This window comes from Pseudoliparis swirei, chromosome 22 (genome assembly GCF_029220125.1).
Source record: "Pseudoliparis swirei isolate HS2019 ecotype Mariana Trench chromosome 22, NWPU_hadal_v1, whole genome shotgun sequence".
Taxonomy (NCBI): Eukaryota; Metazoa; Chordata; class Actinopteri; order Perciformes; family Liparidae; genus Pseudoliparis; species Pseudoliparis swirei.
This window is the reverse complement of record NC_079409.1, coordinates 17,964,104-17,985,404: the sequence shown is the minus strand read 5'-3', so window position 1 is coordinate 17,985,404 and position 21,301 is coordinate 17,964,104. Positions and strand designations below refer to the sequence as shown.

Below are 21,301 nucleotides of genomic sequence, written 5' to 3'. Positions count from 1 at the left end.
CAAAAAAATCATAATCCAGCATCTACAATCCATTCATTATGCATCAGCACTCTGATATCAACTCTTATATACTACATTATGTGCATACATTTTGACAAACAACATCCATAGTCAGCCAGCCTTTCCTGTCCCTGACAAGGCCTATGTAGTGGAACCGGAGCAACATGGTCAGACTAGCCATGTTCTGTGACACAGAAAACAATCCAAAGTGGACTAAAGTGTCAAAACAAAGAAGAAAACCAGTAATCCTGTAGTTATATACTGCAAATCTAAAATAATTTAGATCCCCATAACTGAGGTGTCAAACACGTCCTCTGGTTTTGGAAAGTCATTATACAAGCAGAAAAAAAGCTGAAAGTTAACTAGGTTACGTTAACGATGTTCGTGTCTTGTGTCCTGAGAGTTAACAGCCTTCTCTCGTCTCTATGAGTTGAAAGTTAGGTCTGTCCTGCTGTCCGTGCATGCAAACGGGCCGGGTCACATATCTGTACGATCCTGTTGGAATAAATAACTGAGAGGGATAGTCACCTCTGAGAAAGAGGCATGGGTTGGGTGGGGGGGGGGGAGTCAACTGTGACCAGGCATATACACAGATGAGTGTGTTGAAGTGCAGGTCTTTCCTGATGGAGATGACTTTCTTTTTTGGGGGATTGGCATAGCATATCTGTGTTACAATAACCTCCATAAATAGAAGGCCTCACCGTATCTCAAAGTCTCCGATGGAACTTAACGTTGTGTTTCTGTCTGTGATTCCGGTCACCCTGATCAACCCCGTATCCCCTCGTGTCCCATGCTCGTTGACCTTTATACACACTGTGTTGTCTTGCATTAACTAATAATAGATTATGAATTCAAGAGGACAGTTATATTCGTTTTCACAAAAAAACATTGTGGCCTTCGGAGAAGCCCCGCCCATGTGGCCTCCACACACTGCCCAACTGTTCCATGTTGCTCTATGGCTGTGGCAGAGTGAGACCATGACAGAAGTAGTCTGTGTGAGAGGGACTAAAAAAGGCATAAAAGCCCTTTTCAGTGCCGAGCGTCCATGTGCATCTGCCTGCTTGTAAAGCCCACAACAGTATACAGTACAAACTCACTGGGCCGCCGAACATCAATGAAGTGGAGAGGAGGACGCTTTGTACGGCTCGGGGAACACTATTCATCAGCTTCCTCCATCCACATCGTGCTCTGATTGTCCCACCACACAACAAAACCAAGCCAATAAACCACAAAGCACCAAATTACACTTGACAGGCAGGGTGCAGAAGGAAGAGAGTGTGTGTGTGTGTGTGTGTGTGCGTGCGGTCCAGTGTGTCACCAACTGACTGAGATGAAAAGTGGGCGGAGGAGGAAAGAGCAAGAGGAGAAAGTGTTTGAGACAAAACCATGTCAGCTGTCCTTCAATAATGAAGCAGATGGGACTTGTCTTGAACTGATGATATCAGATGATGGGAGAGAGATGACATGAGAAAGAGGGAGAGAGAGGCAGAGGGAAGAGCTGTCACCATCCTCCTGTTTTTTGATTTTGCACAACAAACGAGCACGTCAACAAGGAGAAGAAGCTTTTGGAGGTTGATGGACGCAGATATTAACACACACTGACATTGCAGTGAAAAACAGACACAATGACTCAGTGGTGCTGAATTGAACATGTGATCTTGTCACACCAACGTCTTGTATTCTCATCGAGGTAACAGATACTGCAGACACACAGGAAGTTTGTCAAAACATAAAGGACCATCTTTCTGTTTCACAGCAGAACTGTCAGGTCAGCAGAACTGTGTCCTCAGCTGACAGCAGCAATAACAGTGTCAGGTTCTTGTGACGGGGTGAGGCTCAGGCGCAGAGTGACAGGCTGGACGCAATATAAATTTTAAAAAAAAGCACTCTTTAATGAGGCAAAACAGTTTACAAAAAAACAGGATCAGATACGACAGACTGTAACACCCGGTTCTGTTTCTCCTGTGTTCCGTGTCTCCTATGTCTCCTCTGTGTCTTCTCTGTCTTCTCTGTCTTAATTGTTTCATTCCCTGCACCTGCCCTCAGCCACTCTTGTCTCGTTACTGTCTGATGTCGTACACCTGTGTTTCCCCCCCTATATATTGTGTCAGTCTTTCCCTTGTCTGCTGTCGGATTGTCGTCTCTAGTTCCGTGTCTTTTTCCCGTCGTCCTGTCTGTCGTATCTGATCCTGCCTGCTTCGACCCTGCCTGCCTGCCTGCCCCTTTTGGACCTTGTTTTTTTGTAAACTGTTTTGCCTCATTAAAGAGTGCTTTTTTTTGTTATTTATATTGCATCCAGCCTGTCACTCTGTGCCTGAGCCTCACCCCGTCACAAGAACCTGACAAACAGAGCATCAGCTGAGCTCTGATAATAGGCTTATTTACTTCTATAAAGCTCAGGGACAAGGCACATGCTGTGATGACACTGGAATGTGCACTTCGAAGTATATAGCACTTTGTGGAGATGAGGAAGAGTGCAGACAGCAGGCTCCGTAACACACATCGATGGTAAACACAATACAACATCCAGCGGTGATGTGCTTGCTGTTGGAATGAAAAGAAAAGATAAACAGAACTGCAACAATTCTGCTAAGCAGCCTTGCTGCCTTTTTGTTTTTATGAAGAATATCTTTAATGAATGCCTCAAAAATAGCGTTGCATGGAAAAAGGGAATCAAACCCTGTGATTTTTGCCTCAACAAATCCAGCGAACGAACCAAAACTATAATAACTGACCGAATGCCAATTGTCTTTAGTGTGTGTGTGTCTGTGTGTGTGTGCACCTGCAGGGCTTCCAGCTAGCCAAAAGCAAGACAGTTCCTGTTTACAAGCTCAGAGCCATCCCAGAGGAAGACACACAGACACACACTCACACAAGCATGCACACGCACACATGAACGCACGCACGCACACACACATATATGCACGCATGCATACACACACACAGACACACGCACGCACACACATACACAAACACACACACATGCAGACGCACACATGCACAGGCCTTTGTTAGCTCTGGATATTATTGTTTTATGACGTATGTTTGTGTGTGTGTGGGTGTGGGTGTGTACATCCAGAGAGAGTTTGTGTGGATTGTTGCTGCTGGTGTGCATATGCATTACATCCTCCTCTCCTGTCCCCCTCTGCTCCTCCCTGGTCCTCTTCCTGACTCCATATATTCTCCATTATCCTCCTCTTTGCCTCATTCTCACCTTTTCCTCGTCTTCCGCTTTATTACTTTGTTTACGACCACTTCTTGTCCTCTCCGACAATCTTCAGTAGTTTCTATTCCTACCCTCCCTCTCCTCACCTCTCCTCTGCCTGTCTCTCAGTGAATAGATGTTCACTAGACTTGACCTCAACAAAGACAATGTCCTGCTGAGTACATACGCAGCAGACAGGGAACTTCAGGCTGTGGCTCCACAGCCCACGTCCTCGGTTGGATCCCAGGGCTAACCACTGTTATTACGGCCCTGAAAACAATTGGCTTATGCAAACAGGGAACCATGGGACACTGTGATGGACTATCTGACTTATATGCGTGGATACACACATGCAGGCGTGGACAAACACTCAACAGAGTGGCCAGTGGTCACTCAGGGGAGCAAACTCTCTGCTTTAATTGTTTTGCCAGTGAAACTTTACTTGCACTGAAGAGGTGCCTAATGTAAAACACTCCATTTCAGGAACACAACATTATGTACTGCAGTGCCAACATAACAACATAAAAAGGGAATAAGCTGTGCACACTCGTGGGAGTATGTTTGCAACTTGCCAGTTGATTTACAACAGTGTTTTACACCAATTTTGCCTGCTGAGCTTTTCCAAAACTAATCTTGTCGTTATTTTCATATTCTGTGGATTCTCCCATGTCTCTCACTTTCTTACCATCATCAAAGAAAAAATCAAAGGCAAAGACAGAAATGAGAAGTAAGGAGCAGTAGTAGAGACAAAGAGAGTAAAGGAAACGTTGCTTCAGACTGGTTTGCTCCCAAATTAGGACGTTCTCCTCAAGCCATTTAATTGCAGGTCTTTTTATGACTTTGAGGCCTGAACTCCACGCAAACAAGGAACCACATCTGAATCCGGCCTCCACCCCAACTCCATATGGATAGGACACCATACATGGTCATTTCAAACTTTCCATTTTTATCTGCATACTTTTTCAAAGGGAATTATAAATAAACAGGATACCCACACACTTTAAATAAAATACAAACGATTACAGGCCGCACAAAATGACATTATTATTATACCTAGGAGTCAGGAAAAGAGAGAGAAGGGGGGACTGACATCCTAACTCCATGCACTCACACAGTAGGGGGTCATACTCTCATCAGTAAAACATATTCAAGGACAGATAAAAGCGAACACATACAAAAACAAGTTTGCAGCATCTGTGACATCTTCACTGTGTTTCTGGAGGAACAATGTGCAGTGTGATAAACTAAGACTCTGTTAAGGCCAGAAAGCATGCTCCCAAACATACTACTGCAACTCATATGACATAATGCTACTATTCACACATCTTTTCAAAGTTGACAAAACCATAATCATGACGCATTTCATTAAAAGAAACGAAAATGGCAAATTGTATTTCAATTCAGTTCAATTCAATTTATTTGTATAGCCCATTTTCACAAATTAGTCTCAGAGTGCTTTACAATCGGTACATATAGACATCCCTGTCCCAAAACCTCACATCGGATCAGGAAAAACTCCCAAACAACCCTTCACGGGAAAAAAAGGGAAGAAACCGTCAAATGATAACATTACAACTTGTACCGGTGAGGAGCTGGAGTCACTGACGTGTCCTCATTAGCGTTTGCATTTAAGGTTGATTTCTGGACCATAACTAAAAATCCCATCCACAACTTTCATTCAAAAGGTCAATATAATTTCTTCTGCTTCAAATCTGGTTGAGAACACTGGTATTTCACGTTTTTTTATCAAGCTTGAATGAACAGCCATGCAAACAGGAAGAAAATAAAAGGGGAGGAGATCATTTAATTACTGCATAATCAATACCGCATCTGCTTTGAGAATCGGTGCAGTAACTTAAACTCCGTCATCCCGAATAGCAGAATAGGAGACAATCAATAGTAATCCAAATGAAGGAATCGTTCCCAAGATTCCTGACCCATGTATTGCCATCATCCAGATGCAGTAATCACTATTGACAAGCGGCTGAAATATTAAATGCTTCTGGGTCACTGCACTATTTTTCTAGGGACAATGAGCTAATTTTTCACTTTAGAGAAGGATTCATGGTGTCAATGGGAAGCAGAAATAAACTGGATAAATGTGTCATTCAATCATGGCCAACAAGCTTTAAATATTGCTGCCACTTTGTCATTATTAGTGATATTTTTATTAACTTAATCTTTAAAAACATCATGTAATGATCACAGACAGCGTATCCTGCCAATCTTATAAAGTATGAACAGCTCACTCTGCCTCGAAAGAATAGCAACTGAATTCAAAGGTGTCCACGTTCACGGTGACACGGGGCCAGCCAGGTACAACTGTCCATAGCATCGCTCTGATCTTTCCATAATTATTCAGCTGATTACAGTTTCAAATATACAATTTAAACAGAATTTTCTCTGACACAATTTGCATTTATTGTGATTTAACAAAGCCCCATTTGACCACAATTCACAAGTGAACGTCAAGCTAGGAGTACAGCCTTGTCAGCTGCAGCATAAAAATAAACACCTAATTCACCAAGCAAGGAACAAGATAACTCCTCATTCATCTCCGGGTGAAGTTAAGGTCATCAAGAAAAGAAAGAGGCTTGGGAGTGGTTAGTCTTGAGATTGATTCACTTCAATCTTCTTCAGTCAAAATATTTACATTAAATAAGAGACATGAAATGACCTTCAATAATAAGCGTGTATCGTGGAGGGATAAAGAGTACAATTTTAGACTCAATTCAATCCCTGTGTGATTGGATTAAATGTGCCTTGGGATTTTATTACATGAACAACAATACCACTGAATTTGAGTTATTTTTTATTCTATCTTTTATTAATATGGTGCTATTATCTGGGTCAGTTTAAACCTTTGCTGTGACATACAACTGTGATGTTAGGAACTAAATCTGAAGGAGTGTCAGAGATAAAGGGAAACTGTGTGTGTGTTCTTCACTGAATGCACATATAGCCATTTGTATTTGTTTGTTATTTATCATATTAAACATATAACAGTTGAGAACAATGAGTCAATATGAGTTAGATGCTTCTTATACTGTTCAAGATCATGATATAAAAAATACAATATCACTATAGAAACAAGAAATGGTACATCCTCAATATTACAACTGAAACTGAGTCTCTGCCTGTGTATTAACATGTAACACCATCATGTCATCCTCACTTCAACCACAGTGGCCACTGCTCAGCAACAGATGCAATGTTGCCAATTCCAACGATTCATGTCTCCACTGTGATGATGAAGTTATGGGAGGGATTTCAACTCAGGAATACAACAAACACATATATGTCAATTATTACATTGAGATGTATTTGTCTTCCATGGCACTGCATTCATTGGTTAGCGTTCGGAACAAAATTAGAGAGTTGTGATGGTATCGAGAAATAACTCAGAGAGCGGAGCTGTCAATGGGCAATACATGTTTCTTGTGTGTGTGAGTGAGTGTGTCTTTGTCCACTGTCTAATGTTAAATAATTCAGCCTGTCCTTGTAAATCATATAATACTGACAAGGTCCAGCAGGCAGGATGTGGATGGACATGTCTGTCTGCTCCCTCTGCACTCAAACCAGTAAACTGGCCAATAAAGCAAGCAGCATGACAGCACAGGAGGGTTTCCATCCATATAGGAGCTTCCAACAATTGAGAGATGGTAGAACTTCCCGTCCATGAAAGATGCTTGCAACAATCATAGCCTTTCCCCCCTCCACCCCATCTTCTCCATCAACACGGCAAGTAAACCCAATGGCACAATCTCCAGTGAAACCTACAACCACAGGGTGTTAATCAATCCAATTCTGAAGAAGAAAGGGGGGGGGGGGGGGTCTGTCTTTGTTCCACTCCATGTGTATACATATCTAAAGTGTGCCTGTGGTGTAACTACAAAAGTAAAACTGACACACTGCAGCTATGAATCAAACATAAATCAATCGTATTTGAGCAGGAAATTGATCCAAATCATTAATGTGTTTGCAGATATATGACAATGTTATCACAACATCGTGCCATATTTAATCTTTGAATGGACTATTGGAATTAATTCTATAAAACGTATTTAGCATAAACTATCATCGCTCTAGCAACAACACGACCGACAAAAGACAGTGAGTGCATCCATCTCCATGGTGATGTCTCCCCATCCCTGGAGCAGCCATGCATCCTTTATATCCCTCGAGTCAAGGACCGACCAGCAACTCCCCCACCCGCTTCATGCTTAGCCCTCCCCTTTTTACCCATCCCTAGCGAGTGATTGGCTGGTGTACGGGGGAGCGGAACCTTGGTGCCCCATGCATCAGTGCTTTCCAGGAAGTGGACCGGGGTCAGAGAGAGAGAGGACACAGATGATGATGTGGGAAATAGGAATGATAGGAGTGTTGAAGGGAGAGGGAGGTAAGAGGAGAAGGAAAAGATGCATTACACTGCTCACCTTTGTGTTATCCGAACGCTGTCCATGTCCAACATCCATAAGATATGATCACTTCGTATGACTACTATGAACGTGTGATATCGACAGTGCAGGCGAACACACTGTCTTGACTTCAGGGATAATGCAGTTTGGAACAGATGGAGCCCATAAGCATACAGCGTTGTATTTATTATGTGCGTTTGTTTTATGGAGGGCCGGGTTCAGCAACGCATGGAGATGAGGAAAATCGTTATTCATGAAGCCTGATTATTGGTATTGGTACCGATAGATCACTGGAAGAATTTTCCTGTGCAAATGTGTATTTCTCTGTCTGCCAAAGACCTTGGTCTAGACTCGAGAACATCATGTATTATGTATTTTCCAGTATAAAGAAAATAATTGGAATATTTTTTCCTTGTCCAGATTCTTTCTTTTACAAATACATTTGTATTGAAGGGGGAAATATTCACACTCATTGTAGGATGTGGCATCAAAGCTTATTAGAATGTCACATAAATTAAAATTATGTGACAGTTTTTTATGAAGTAATTAATATCCCAAATACAAATGGTCCAAACCTGATCACATGCAGTCATACATCACTTTAAAGCTGAGTCCAAACACCATTATCCAGACACATAACAAACAGCCATTCACTCCATGGGCAAGATTTTAAGCAAATCATCTTTGTTTTTAAGCGGCAGACAAATTAAACGATGTTGTGTTTCGATTTTATCTTTGAATTCTATCCAGCCACAGGAAATATGACTTGGCGAAACAGATATCATTATGTTGATATCCTGTAACAGAAGGATGCACGCTGTGCTCTTTCTGAAACCAACACAGCCAGTGTTTCAAAGCACGGTCCAATTAAGGACGTTTGCGCGGAAACACACACAATCAGACATACACACACAAGCAGGCAAAAGGCACACAGGGAGAGGTCAGGATGCACACACCCACGTGCACATCTGAATGAACTGCATGCACAGAGACGCACAAAGCTGCAGCTAAACATGACACAAACACACTCGGTGCAAAGTCCAGCTGTCTCCATGTAAGACACCATGGGGCGTCTGACTGGCTTTCAACCCATTGCCTCTGTGTGTGTGTGAGAGAGAGAGGGAGAGAGAGAGAGAGAGAGAGAGAGAGAGCTCCAAAAGTGCAGCTGTCATGAAGCATTTTGTCTTTACTACTTTGAAACAAAAGACTTTTCAAACTGATGACTGGAAGGTTACAATCCAATAATACATGAAAGAAAAGAAACACTTTAAAACAAGTTCATATTGAGAGGCTGATATTACAATGGACACTTTGCAAAGTCGTCTTTTCCCATTGTAGTAAATACATTCGGGAGTCTCAAGATTTGCCTGCCATGCAAACATACCGTACCATAACACGTCGGTGTGCATGTATGCAAATGAGGAGACAGCACCAAGTGTAACCATGTGCTTTTATGCAAGTAAAGATAAAATAGTGCAGCCAACCCACAGTTAAGATGTGATATGAAATACACACAAGTATGTATTTGCATTTATGTCACATCTTTTGAAAGATATAACAGGAAAATGAAAGACAGACAGCAACTGAGAGAGACAAGATGGAGAGAGAGAGAGAGAGAGCGAGAGACAGAGTAAACACAATTCTTTCAAACGCACAAATGAACCCATCCACACACCACACACCATATAGACTCTATATGTGGTGTGTGTGGATGGGTTCATTTGTGCGTATATTATATATGTATATTATAGAATCTTCCTGGCCTCTGCAGAGGGGGGGGGGGGGGGGGGTGACAAAACTAAATCCAATGAACTCCAGAGAAAACCACTTCCTCCACTGCTTAGAAGTGTGTGTGTGTGTGTGTGTGTGTGCCTGCTTGTCTACCCACAGTGCACATGGTTAGCATTCAAAGTTCAATTCAATAGGAACCACACAGTGAGCTCAGTACGGGTAGAGATGAGATACTGAGTTCACAGCTGAATTAAACTGAACAGAAACATATGGAGAGGCTCCCTCTCTCCCTGTATCTCTCTCTCCCCCTCTCTATGTATCTCTCTCTCTCTCCCTCTCTCTCAAATGTTAATCCAACGCATTGCAAACCTTTCTCATTAAACTCACCATACTCTGCATTGGCAGTGCAGCAAGAGATCAGACTGAACAGACAGTTGGCTACTGGAGCCGATTATCTGGGACTCAGATTAAGAGCATATTTGGGGAAGAGTCCAGCTATTTAATCAAGGCACGCTTAGTCTGTAAATCCAATATGCAGGCAACAGTGTTTTTGGAACACTTGTGATTTTGTGATAAAGTGTCTTCTCTAAAACTCATCCAGATTATGGACTTTTTCTTTCTTGATGTTCACCTTTATCAAACACGTGTACTGAATGAAATGTGTGTGAGCACGTAAAATTGCAATTCCATATCTAATCCCATTTTAGTTATGGTAATACAAACTAGTGCAACTTCAAATGAATGCATATTTATCATGATTAACACGCTGGAGAACATACACGCGTGTGTGTATGAGTGTGTGTGTGTGTAATGAAAGTGCCCATATTTAGATGCAGGGTCTGTCTCGGCCCGACTATGTGACATGAGCAGAACAGATGAGAGCTGACACACGAGAGGCAGCTTGAAGTCTGAGTCTAGAGATGCACACTCAGCATTAAGTGAGGCCTTCAGGCTACCAATTCTGTGCATGAATTCTCTTTATACTTTCACTATGCCAATCAGAAACCCACATCACTAGTCGGGGACTCCTGATAGTAATTAATCACTCATCTCAAAAGATAATGATATAATAATACAACGAAAAAGGCTTGTTTGTGTTATATCAGAAATATAGAGAGAGGCACCGTTCTGACTTTTTTAGTCCCAATACCAATATACTTAATACCGATCCTATAACAGTGTTGACATAACAACATTGTATTGTTCAATGATTTGTACATTTGTATTGTTGATGTTGTCTTATATTTTCTATATCGGGATACCTTGTCAAATATTATTGCAAACTCATCAACCCACATAGACACGGCAGTCTCGCTTTATATTTGTAACTTTGAGGTCTTTCCAGTTCACGGAATTGGGAACAAAACAAGTCTAAGAACTGAAAAGACGAATGTTTCTCAAAACATGTTGATCATAGAAGCCAAGTATGGTTAAAAAAACAGGAAATACCTTACGTCAATTCCCTTGAAAGGAAGCAACAACGCCTCTTGAACGAGCACATCTCATGGAGGCACAACATTATAGAGGAGCACATGTGGCTTTTGCAGAAAAGGGAAATCACTCTTAAAGGTAAGCAGTAAATGATGGTTGGAAGGAGGCAAACAAACAAAAAGGAATAAATACTTTCCCACACGAAAGAGCCAGATAATCTGTGATATTTTAATCTTTAGTCAGCCTTGATGAGGGGTGGTACACTCATCTACTAACGCAGATGTACACACACACACACACACACACACACACACACACACCTACACACACACATACACACACACACACACACACACACAAACACACACTTGTCCTTCAGTCACACAAGGTTTCTGCCAACACACTTAATGTTGAGAATTTACCAGATCATTAGTCTTAATTTTTTTCCAAGAGGGACGTTACAAAGCTCATTTTGTGTAATATTACAAAAATCAATAAAGAACAATTGACTGGGTCAGAAATCTGCCAGAAATGTTCAGTACAACCTGATGACTCACTGAGGGCAGGTCAAAATTTCTGCCCGATTCCAGAAAGTGTATCTAAAGGGACCGCTGCAACTTTAATTCCTGTGAGTCAGCCTCAGGGATGAACTTCCAAGGGTGTTTGGGCAAAAGGCCTGTTCACAGGATTTGTCTGGCATGGACCAATCATTTCCCTTGACACCCGGTCAAATTCTGGCAAGTGGGAATAATAGGCCAAGCTGTCTTGTAAAATGTTCATCCCTGACTGACCCAATTGGAAAACTCCAGGTCAAACACATGCAGCTCACAGAGCCAAACAGAACCCAGTCTACTGATGTTTGTCGAGAGATCACACAAATGGATATGCGTACCATCCATCCCTTCAGTCGAATACTCAAATGCTTACACGATGTGTACAACACATCTTTAAAATGTCTTTTTTGTTCACTTTTGGAATAACAACTGACATGTAATGTCTGCTACTGTACAACACAAAGCCTAGAAAATTAATTGAGACTTTCTATGGGAAAAGCTCCACAAAAGTACAATGCATGATTTGAGTCCAAGGGAGATTACACTGAATAAACTATGGCGAGCCCCACATTCATTTATGCACGAGGGTCACTTAACTGTTTTCACCCCAAATCACCCTCACCTCGGAGAGAGTGACTTGGTGTATTTTTAGCATGTAGGTCCTGGGGGTATTAGGGATGTGAACCTACAAGGTCACGGTCATGTCACAGATTAGCTAGCGTCTAATAGGATTCAACGCAGTAAAGCTTTGATGGAACACAACATTCTACTTAAAGCAGGCATGGTGTCAGCGGTGTTTCAGCTCAGTCTGCCTCTCACTGACATAAACACATGCAGTCAATATATACGCGACACTGTCTCATCCAGCATTCCAAAAATCAGCCAAACATGAAAGACACAGGTCTCTGTTACCACGTTCAAACGGAAGTCCCTTTTGATATTGGAAAAATAAGATAGCGTGCAACCCTTTTCTTACTTACTTGCATGACCTACGAGACACAGTCCGGGATGTTTAGCATGGGCAATAAAACGATCATGTGCACATATAGCTGAACGATTCCCCCATGACTGAGTAACAATCACACCTACCTGATGTTTTACCCGGGCCATCCAGTTTGGATTCACATTTTGGAAGAGAGCAATCTAAAAGGAGAAAGAGAGACACAAAAAAAAAAAAGTTAGAGGAAGGAAGTTTAATAAAGCGCTGTCGTGTAGCCTTCTGGAGCAGTGCAGTAACCTGAACATGAGCTGGTTCAGACATAATGCTCTTTATCTCTCTTCCATACATTACGCTCTCACACTTTCACACACGTAAACAAACACACACACACACACGCACACACACACAAATACATATATATATATATTTATATATATATATGATACTTGCTGTACACACACGCACACACACACATCAGATACATGCATACAGGCTCATGCATGACTCTCAGCACACCAGCTGATAGGCCAACGAATCCTTTAAAGATACCATGTGCCACCGAGAGCCGCAACTCTCATGCCTGAGAAGGAATCCTCTTCACGGAGATGAGATGTTAGGAACATCCGAGCAGAGCAGTGTGTCTGGTGCTGGAGCTGCAGTGCTGGCGTTGACATTGAGTATTTGAACGTCTTCCCACAGAATCCTCTTCTTGTCAGACCACAACCTCATAACTTTTGAATTTATACTACCGGAGTGTACACCATTAGTCAAAAGTTTCTACACCAGATGTCTAACTGACAGTGCTGTAGCTAAATTTAAAGAAGCGATTCCTTCTGCATTTGATTCGATACCACGTCTCAATATAACAGAGGACTCCTGGTCTAACTTTAGTCCGTCCCAGATTGATCATCTTGTTGATAGTGCCACAGGCTCACTGAGAATGACACTGGACTCGATAGCCCCTCTGAAGAAGAAGACAGTGAGGAAGAGGAGGTTTGCTCCCTGGTATAACCCTCAGATCCACAAACTAAAGCAAACGTCACGAAAGCTTGAAAGCATATGGCGTTCAACTAATCTGGAAGAATCCCGCTTAGTTTGGCGAGATAGTCTTACAATTTATAAGAAGGCCCTCCGTAATGCCAGAGCAGCCTATTACTCATCAGTAATAGAGAAAAATAAGAACAACCCCAGGTTTCTCTTCAGCACTGTAGCCAGGCTGACAGAGAGTCACAGCTCTGTGGAGCCGAGTATTCCTATAGACCTCAGTGGTAATGACTTTATGAACTTCTTTAATGAAAATATTTTAACTATTCGGGACAAGATTAATAATCTCTTGCCCTTAACCAGTGCCAATCTGTCCTCAAGTGGAATGGCCTTGGAAACCGCTGTATGCCCTGGTGTATATTTAGATGGCTTTTCTCCCATCAACCGTGACCAATTATCGTCAACGGTTTCTACTTCTAACCCGTCTACCTGTCTCTTGGACCCCATCCCGACGAGGCTGCTTAAAGACGTTTTGCCTTTAATTGGCAGCTCTCTATTAGATATTATCAATGTGTCTTTGCTAACAGGCCACGTACCACATTCCTTCAAAGTAGCTGTAATTAAACCGCTCCTGAAGAAGCCCATTCTGGATCCAGAGGTGTTGGCTAACTACAGACCGATCTCTAACCTCCCCTTCCTCTCCAAGATCCTTGAGAAAGTGGTCGCAAATCAGTTGTGCGACTTTCTACATCATAATTGTTTATTTGAGGAGTTTCAGTCAGGATTTAGAAAACACCACAGCACCGAGACAGCACTAGTGAAAATTACAAATGACCTCTTAATGGCAGCAGATAAAGGACTCATCTCTGTACTGGTCTTGTTAGACCTTAGTGCTGCATTCGACACCATTGACCATGACATCCTATTACAGAGACTGGAGCAGTCGATTGGCATTTCAGGCACGGCACTAAGTTGGTTTAAATCCTATTCATCAGATCGATCTCAGTTTGTATTTGTAAACGATGACGCCTCGATAACCACCAACGTTAGTCACGGAGTTCCACAAGGTTCTGTGCTTGGACCAATTTTATTTACCTTATAAAAATGCTTCCTTTGGGCAATATTATCAGGAAACACTCCATAAACTTTCATTGCTATGCAGATGATACTCAACTATATCTATCGATAAAACCAGAGGAAACCAACCAACTAAGTAAAATTCAAGCATGTCTTAAAGACATACAAACATGGATGACCTGCAACTTCTTGATGTTAAACTCAGACAAAACCGAAGTAATTTTACTCGGCCCTGAGCACCTCAGAGATCAATTATCTGGTGATGTGGTTTCTGTAGACGGCATTGCCCTGGCATCCAACACCACTGTAAAGAATCTTGGTGTTATCTTTGATCGGGACTTGTCCTTTAACTCCCACGTAAAGCAAATCTCAAGGACTGCATTCTTTCATCTACGTAATATTTCAAAAATCAAGCACATCTTGTCTCAAAAAGATGCAGAAAAATTGGTTCACGTGTTCGTTACTTCGAGACCGGATTACTGCAACTCCTTATTATCAGGCTGCTCTAATAAGTCTCTTAGGTCCCTCCAGTTGATCCAGAATGCTGCAGCTCGTATTCTCACTAAAACTAAGAAAAGAGATCACATCACTCCTGCACTAGCTGCTCTGCACTGGCTCCCAGTAAAATCAAGAATCACTTTTAAAATTCTTCTCTTAATGTAAAAAGCCTTGATTGGTGATGCACCATCATATCTTTAGGAGCTTGAAGTACCATATTGCCCCACTAGAGAGCTGCGCTCACTAAATGCGGGACTACTTGTAGTTCCTAGAGTCTTAAAAAGTAGAATGGGAGCCAGAGCCTTTAGTTATCAAGCTCCTCTTTTATGGAACCAGCTTCCACCTTCAGTCCGGGAGGCAGACACAGTCATCTCGTTTAAGAGTAGACTTAAGACTTTCCTCTTTGACATACCTTATAATTAGGGCTGAATCAGGTTTGCCCTGGTCCAGCCCCTTGATATGCTGCTATAGGCTTATAGCTGCCGGGGGACGTTTTAGGATGCACTGAGCACCTATCTCCTCTTTTTTCTCTCCTTAGGGATGCATTTTCATCTCTCAATCACACGTTACTAACTCTGCTTTCTCCCCGGAGTCCTTTTGACTTCACGTCTCATGGGGTCATCGGACCCTATGAGACGACATAGATCCTATCTGCTGATGGATCATCGAGGTCTGGGTCGTGGACTTCCTGCTACCGACCACGCCACTGCCCTGTTGAGACTCCGCCCACTGTTGAGACTCCGCCCACTCCTCCTCTCTACCTCCATCTGCCTGATGGATCGTGGAGGTCTCCATCGTGGAATATGCCTACTATGAACTATTTATACACTCTGTCATATTCATTGAATGTATTTTAAATCTGTCCTTCTGTACACATGACATCTATTGCACCTGTCCATCCTGGAGAGGGATCCTCCTCTGTTGCTCTCCTGAAGGTTTCTTCCCTTTTTTTCCCCCTGAAGGGTTATTTGGGAGTTTTTCCTGATCCGATGCGAGGTTCTGGGGCAGGGATGTCTATGTGTACAGATTGTAAAGCACTCCGAGACAAATTTGTAATTTGTGAAATTGGGCTATACAAATAAACTGAATTGAATTGAATTGGTAGCAGTTGACGTTGATTTCGGCATCACGATCAATCCAGAATTGCTTAATAAATAACGACTGACTCATTCTGGATGTTCTGCTAATCCACAACATCCACAAATTAGATTCATCTCAATGTGGACTTAATTAAACAAGGCAAAATAAGTTTCCTTTTATGTTGTTGATTTAAATAGAAAACGGATTGCCGCTGACAATAACCCTGAAAATAAATCGACTCAAAAGATACAGCGACTTCTAATTTGGGACTGACATGCATGTATCTGGCATCAGTGTCTGTCTGGGTCACTCGTCAGTCGGACACCATCGTGGCACCAGATCACAGAGCAGAAGCTGGCATTGAGGGACAGGAGCAGCTTAGCTCTTCTTCGCTCTGACTTCTACCTGAGAACAGCCTGGCTTATGTTGCTGCCTAACGGGGATTACCGAATGCACCTGTTCACACATTGTATGTGTGGTATGGAGAAAGTGCTTGGCCTACAGTAGAGAAATGCTCATCCTCTGGGAAAAGTGTATGAGAGAAATTACAAATGGAATTGCAGTGAATGTTCAGATGCCCGGAACATCATTTTGAGTTTTAAGCCATCTAGATATTTATTGGAGAAATCATGGGCAGGCTATGGTGCCAAGCAGGGATTAGACGGCGACGTGCTCATATGGTCAGGATTCTGCGAAGAGGAAGTAATCTTCAATTAAATCGTCTGGGAGAAAGAACCCCACGGGGTCAAAGACGAGAGACGGAGCTTTCACTCTTACCGGTGATCAAGATCAAGTTGTGAGAAAGTTTGAAAGGAAACAATAACTACAGAGCATTCGTCATCTGAGCTCCGTCTGCCTTGTGAGGGTGACGAGTTCTATTTCCCAATTGCTCGTGCAGTTCCAATACAGCGTCGTTGTGTGGAATCTAATGTGCATAAACAGTGGGATGCCCAATCAGGGAGGACTATTTGGGGGGATTAAAACCTCAAATGAAATAAGCAAAGGCACCTTTCTTCTAAGTGAAGGGAAATTGTGCACTTTGTTTTCACGGGTTCATCTTACAGTCGTGAAGTGTGAATATCAATTGAATTTCCTTTTCGTTGATGTGCGAACATTTAAACTACAAGTTTCACGGGAGCGTTCCATGTGAAAGCTAAACCAACACAATAAACAACAGTTTGCTACAACAGCACAACACGATTGGCAGTAGTTCTTCTAAAACCAAAACCATACCGTTGCAGCCAAAGCAGTAGGATGGGATGATAGGTTTGATCCTCAACCTATTTCATCTGAATCCAGAGAGGCCAAGCGGCAGTTTAGCCCTCCTAAGCCAGAGGAGCGCTGGGTTGGCACTGTTTACACGACAGGGATCAGAGCATGCTGCTGTCTTCAAAGCAAGAGGGAATGCTACAGTGTGTGTGTGTGTGTGTGTGTGTGTTTGAGAGACTACACAGTTCCTGTTGGACAGACTGAGCACAGCTGTTGACAGAAGACAAGCAGTCTCAGGCAGCACACAAGCTCACACATGTACGCATAACACACACTGCAGGCTCTGCTTTGATTTCACCAAGGTTAACTCCATGATCTGCTTTATGACATGTTGTTGTTGTTGTTGTAGTTGTTATTGTTGTTTTCATACAAACTAAAGAAGGCCAAGACCGTGGCCCGTCTGCCAAAGAAGTAAAACATGTCATTGGTGCAGACTTGTAGAGTGAAGCGCATGGATCTGGTATCTAAAGTTGCAAGGATGGAAGTGTGCTACTCTGTGTTAGAGAATATTTTATTATTTAAAGTTATGTCAACCTATAAACCATTATATTCTAAATACCGAGAGATGAAGACAAAAAAAGAGGATGAGATAACGCTGAGAATGAAGTCCAGTGACCCGCTCTATTTTCCCTCTAACCGAGGGGTCAAACTGGCTCACTCACTTCATGAATAAAAAAATGACACACATTCTGACACTTGACTTCGGAAAAGTTCTTTAAAAAAAGTGAGTGTCTCAGAACTCAAGGGGCGGTGGGGTGGTGGAGGGAGGAGAGGGGGGGGGGGGGGCTCATGAGTCCCGGGTTTCTTTTTTTTCAAAGGAGGCTCAGAGCTTTGTGGGAGGCTTGCAACTTCAGATACCAGTTCCAGATGCTTTCTTGGTTTAAGCTGTCGGGAAAGAGAGAGGAGATAAAGAAGGACCTGTAAAAGACGGCGATGATTGAAACATCTGCTGAAGGGGCATGAGGAGAGAGGAGGTCGAAGACAGAAGGATTTCAAATGTGGAAGGATCCTAATTGGTATTTTGTAAATTAATATATTGCAAAATGGTCTCTTACAGCAATAACACTTATTTTCCAAAAGGTGACACAATACTGTAAACATGCTGAGCTTTATTTGGAATAATGATACACTCGGCATTCTCCTTTTAGGATCCATGCCAAAACAAAAAACACTTTAAATGTTTTTCTTTTTCTTTCATTATGTGGATCTTTGGCCGTGTGTTTTTTAATACAAATTAATTTCCAATACAAATGGAATTACTTTTGTTTGGATGTTATATTTAGTATGCAGGAGAAGGGCGGCACTGATTGGGGTGAGAGTCACAGACAGAAGACCAGATATCACGAATCACTGATCATAATTTGAATATATGACAGAGCGAAGGTATGAGGTAATGATAGAGGGCCGTGTGGGAGAATGGTAGAGCAGGCGATGAAAGGAATGAAAAAAGGATAGAATGAGAGGGAGTCTGCAGTGGACTGACAAGAGATTTCTCTCTTATCAGATGAGGGAAGAAAAGGAGACACATAGCCTATTTTTATGACCCGCAATCCTCTTGTGCCTCCATCCCTTGGTCATTCGCTATATTCCTCCATCCCCCTCTTCCTTGCTTCCAGAGCCCCCATGCAACATAGGTGGGATGTAATGATTTATACCTGTGTGCATGAAGTAATGACGCCCTCCCACAGGATACATTTCCCATCCTACAAACACATTACCAACCAATTGGAATTCCTGATTATCGACATATGGCTACAACGGATATCCTTCAGGTATATCAAGTGAAATCAAAAAATATCCTCATCCGCAGTGACCATTTTACTACTTTGGTTAGCTTTAATTGATTTTGTTAAGGCTCCTGCATAATTCGATGTTGTATAACTTTACATGAAATAATGCAAAATATCTCTCTGTGCATTTGCACAAAGCAAAATAATGTAGCTTAGATCGGGCTGGAGTATAGGCTGGAGTATAGGATCACTGCTCTGCTTTTTTTCTTACTGTGGTCTTCAGCCGTAGCCCCTGACTGGTCCCCAATGCATTGTGTGAAATAGAAATACTGACCAATAGAATCCGAAACGTTGAAAATGTATTTGACTATTAATATCTAGATGTATATGATACTATTTTTTTTTTAAAACTCGTCCTCACTTTCTCCTTGACTATATGTGAGCTAGCAGAATGTGCATGCAGGCCCAGGCAATGCCAACGAAGCTCATAGTCTTTAACTCTGACCAACTGCCAATTAGGCTGTGCCCCTGAACGCAACCAAAATGTTTCAGCCTCATGGAGAGCGGAGCAGCCTACATTTTGAAGGGTGTGCTCCACCCAAGCCTCGGCTCTATAATTGAAGTGAAGGCTTGTTTGTCCCACTAAGTATGTCATGTCCTCCCTTTCTTAAGCTTACTCTCGTTTCCCTCGATTCTATATGTTCATGTACTTTTCTTGACCTGACTTCTCCTGTCTTTACCCTGTCTTCATTTGTTTTTGCCTTCCCATCCATTCCTCTCCGTCTCTTGCAGGACTGCCTCCTGCATGGCCTATCGAAATCCTCTCTCTCATCCATGGGATTATTTGAGACTTCTGCTCTGGAAGATAACATCAGCTCATTATGCTTTCATCAACTATGACGAGAAGAAAATAAAGAATCGCTGCTAAGAGACTTGGCTCTCATTACAGACTGCACTGGCACAGGTCAGTGGGTTCACATTGGGCACAGAGGGAAATGCCTCACTGTGCTGTCAATACTGACACTGCCATTGGTGATGCCAATGTCTCAATACACCACACAACAAGCTATTAAATGAAGCATATATATGGAGGTGCAATGGACATTATTGGTGTTTAGTCAGTTGTTTGTTTTTGCTTCTATTTGCGGTCAGCCTAAGTCGAGCTTTACGCACTAGGCCAACTACAACATCTGATTTTTAAAAGTACCGGGGTTTTAAAGCCTGTCCGTGCAATACAGGTCTTCCAAAGCAGAGGTAAACACTTATGCTTCTACCTATCAATTATTCTTCTGGTATAAAAATCTATTATTTAATACTGCAGACTGCAAAGACACTCATACACATATAGTTGAAAGCCTGTCTGCATAAGAAATGAGTCTACGAGAAGCCAGTTTTACACAGTGCTGTGTGAAACTGGCTTCTCGTTTCACAGATTACATAAACAGTAGATCTTTGCAACGAACCCTGAGTCCCATACTCTATGACTGATGGCCACTGTCTCATGACCAATGTAGTTATGGCTGGGGATACGGCTCTGAAGCAAGTTGTTTAGACAGTTATTTTATCTTCTTCCAGCATGCGCTACATCCGGCTGCTTTTATGCCCTAATCGAGTTTCACAGTGCAGTTCTGAACAATAATGCTATTGCAAAGGCCCAGTAAATTAATTACATACTACTCAAGAGAATATCAATGAATTAATACCTTGTAAAAAGTTCTTATATCAAGCACACAAATGTTATTTTTGGTTTTGCGAAGATGGCTGCGTCCATGGTGCTACAATGTACTCATCGGTGGTACATAACCTAAAGATGTAATACATCGCTTCGTGACCACAGGATTTCCCTTCATGTGGAGCTAATGGCATGAAGCTCTGTGCAGAAAGACACTGGGGCTGTGCATCGCATTGCAAAAGATTACTGCACATTAAGGTATACCGAACAAACCGCAGAGACAGTAGCAGTGATTTTCTTTTAACGGGCCTTTTCATTTGTAATGCACTCCAGACTTTGGGACAGTTGAAACCTATAAATGATAAGGATTGGCTTGATCTGGTTTTGGGTGCCCTGCAAATTGATCCGGGTTGAGACCAAAGTGTTGCTCTGTATGATGGATTGAGAAGTTCACATTGCTAGTGATGCACAGTGTTACCTCATCGGCCTTTTGATAACATAAACATTGAATTCAAGCTTTTGAACAGAGGTCAAACCTGAGTGTGAGGTCCTATAAGGAACAGCATAATATAAAAGACTGCACATTTGTTGGAGAAGGAGTGTGCTATCATCATTTATCCACTCCTAGAATGTGACGAATGACGTAAGCATATCAAGGAGGCAGAAATAATGATATAGCGAGAGGCAGTAAATGAAACCCGAACGTACAACA

The 21,301-nt window shown here is 42.2% G+C and overlaps 1 protein-coding gene across 4 annotated transcripts in view; it reads right to left on the bottom strand.

Annotated features, from left to right (window-relative positions):
* Window positions 1-21,301, bottom strand: part of triob (trio Rho guanine nucleotide exchange factor b) — a 104,619-nt gene that overhangs the window by 80,043 nt on the left and 3,275 nt on the right. For all 4 annotated transcript variants that reach the window (XM_056443779.1, XM_056443780.1, XM_056443782.1 and 1 more), the window contains exon 2: window positions 12,429-12,482. In XM_056443779.1, coding sequence (XP_056299754.1) covers window positions 12,429-12,482 — 54 coding nt within the window. The remainder of the gene's footprint in view (window positions 1-12,428; window positions 12,483-21,301) is intronic.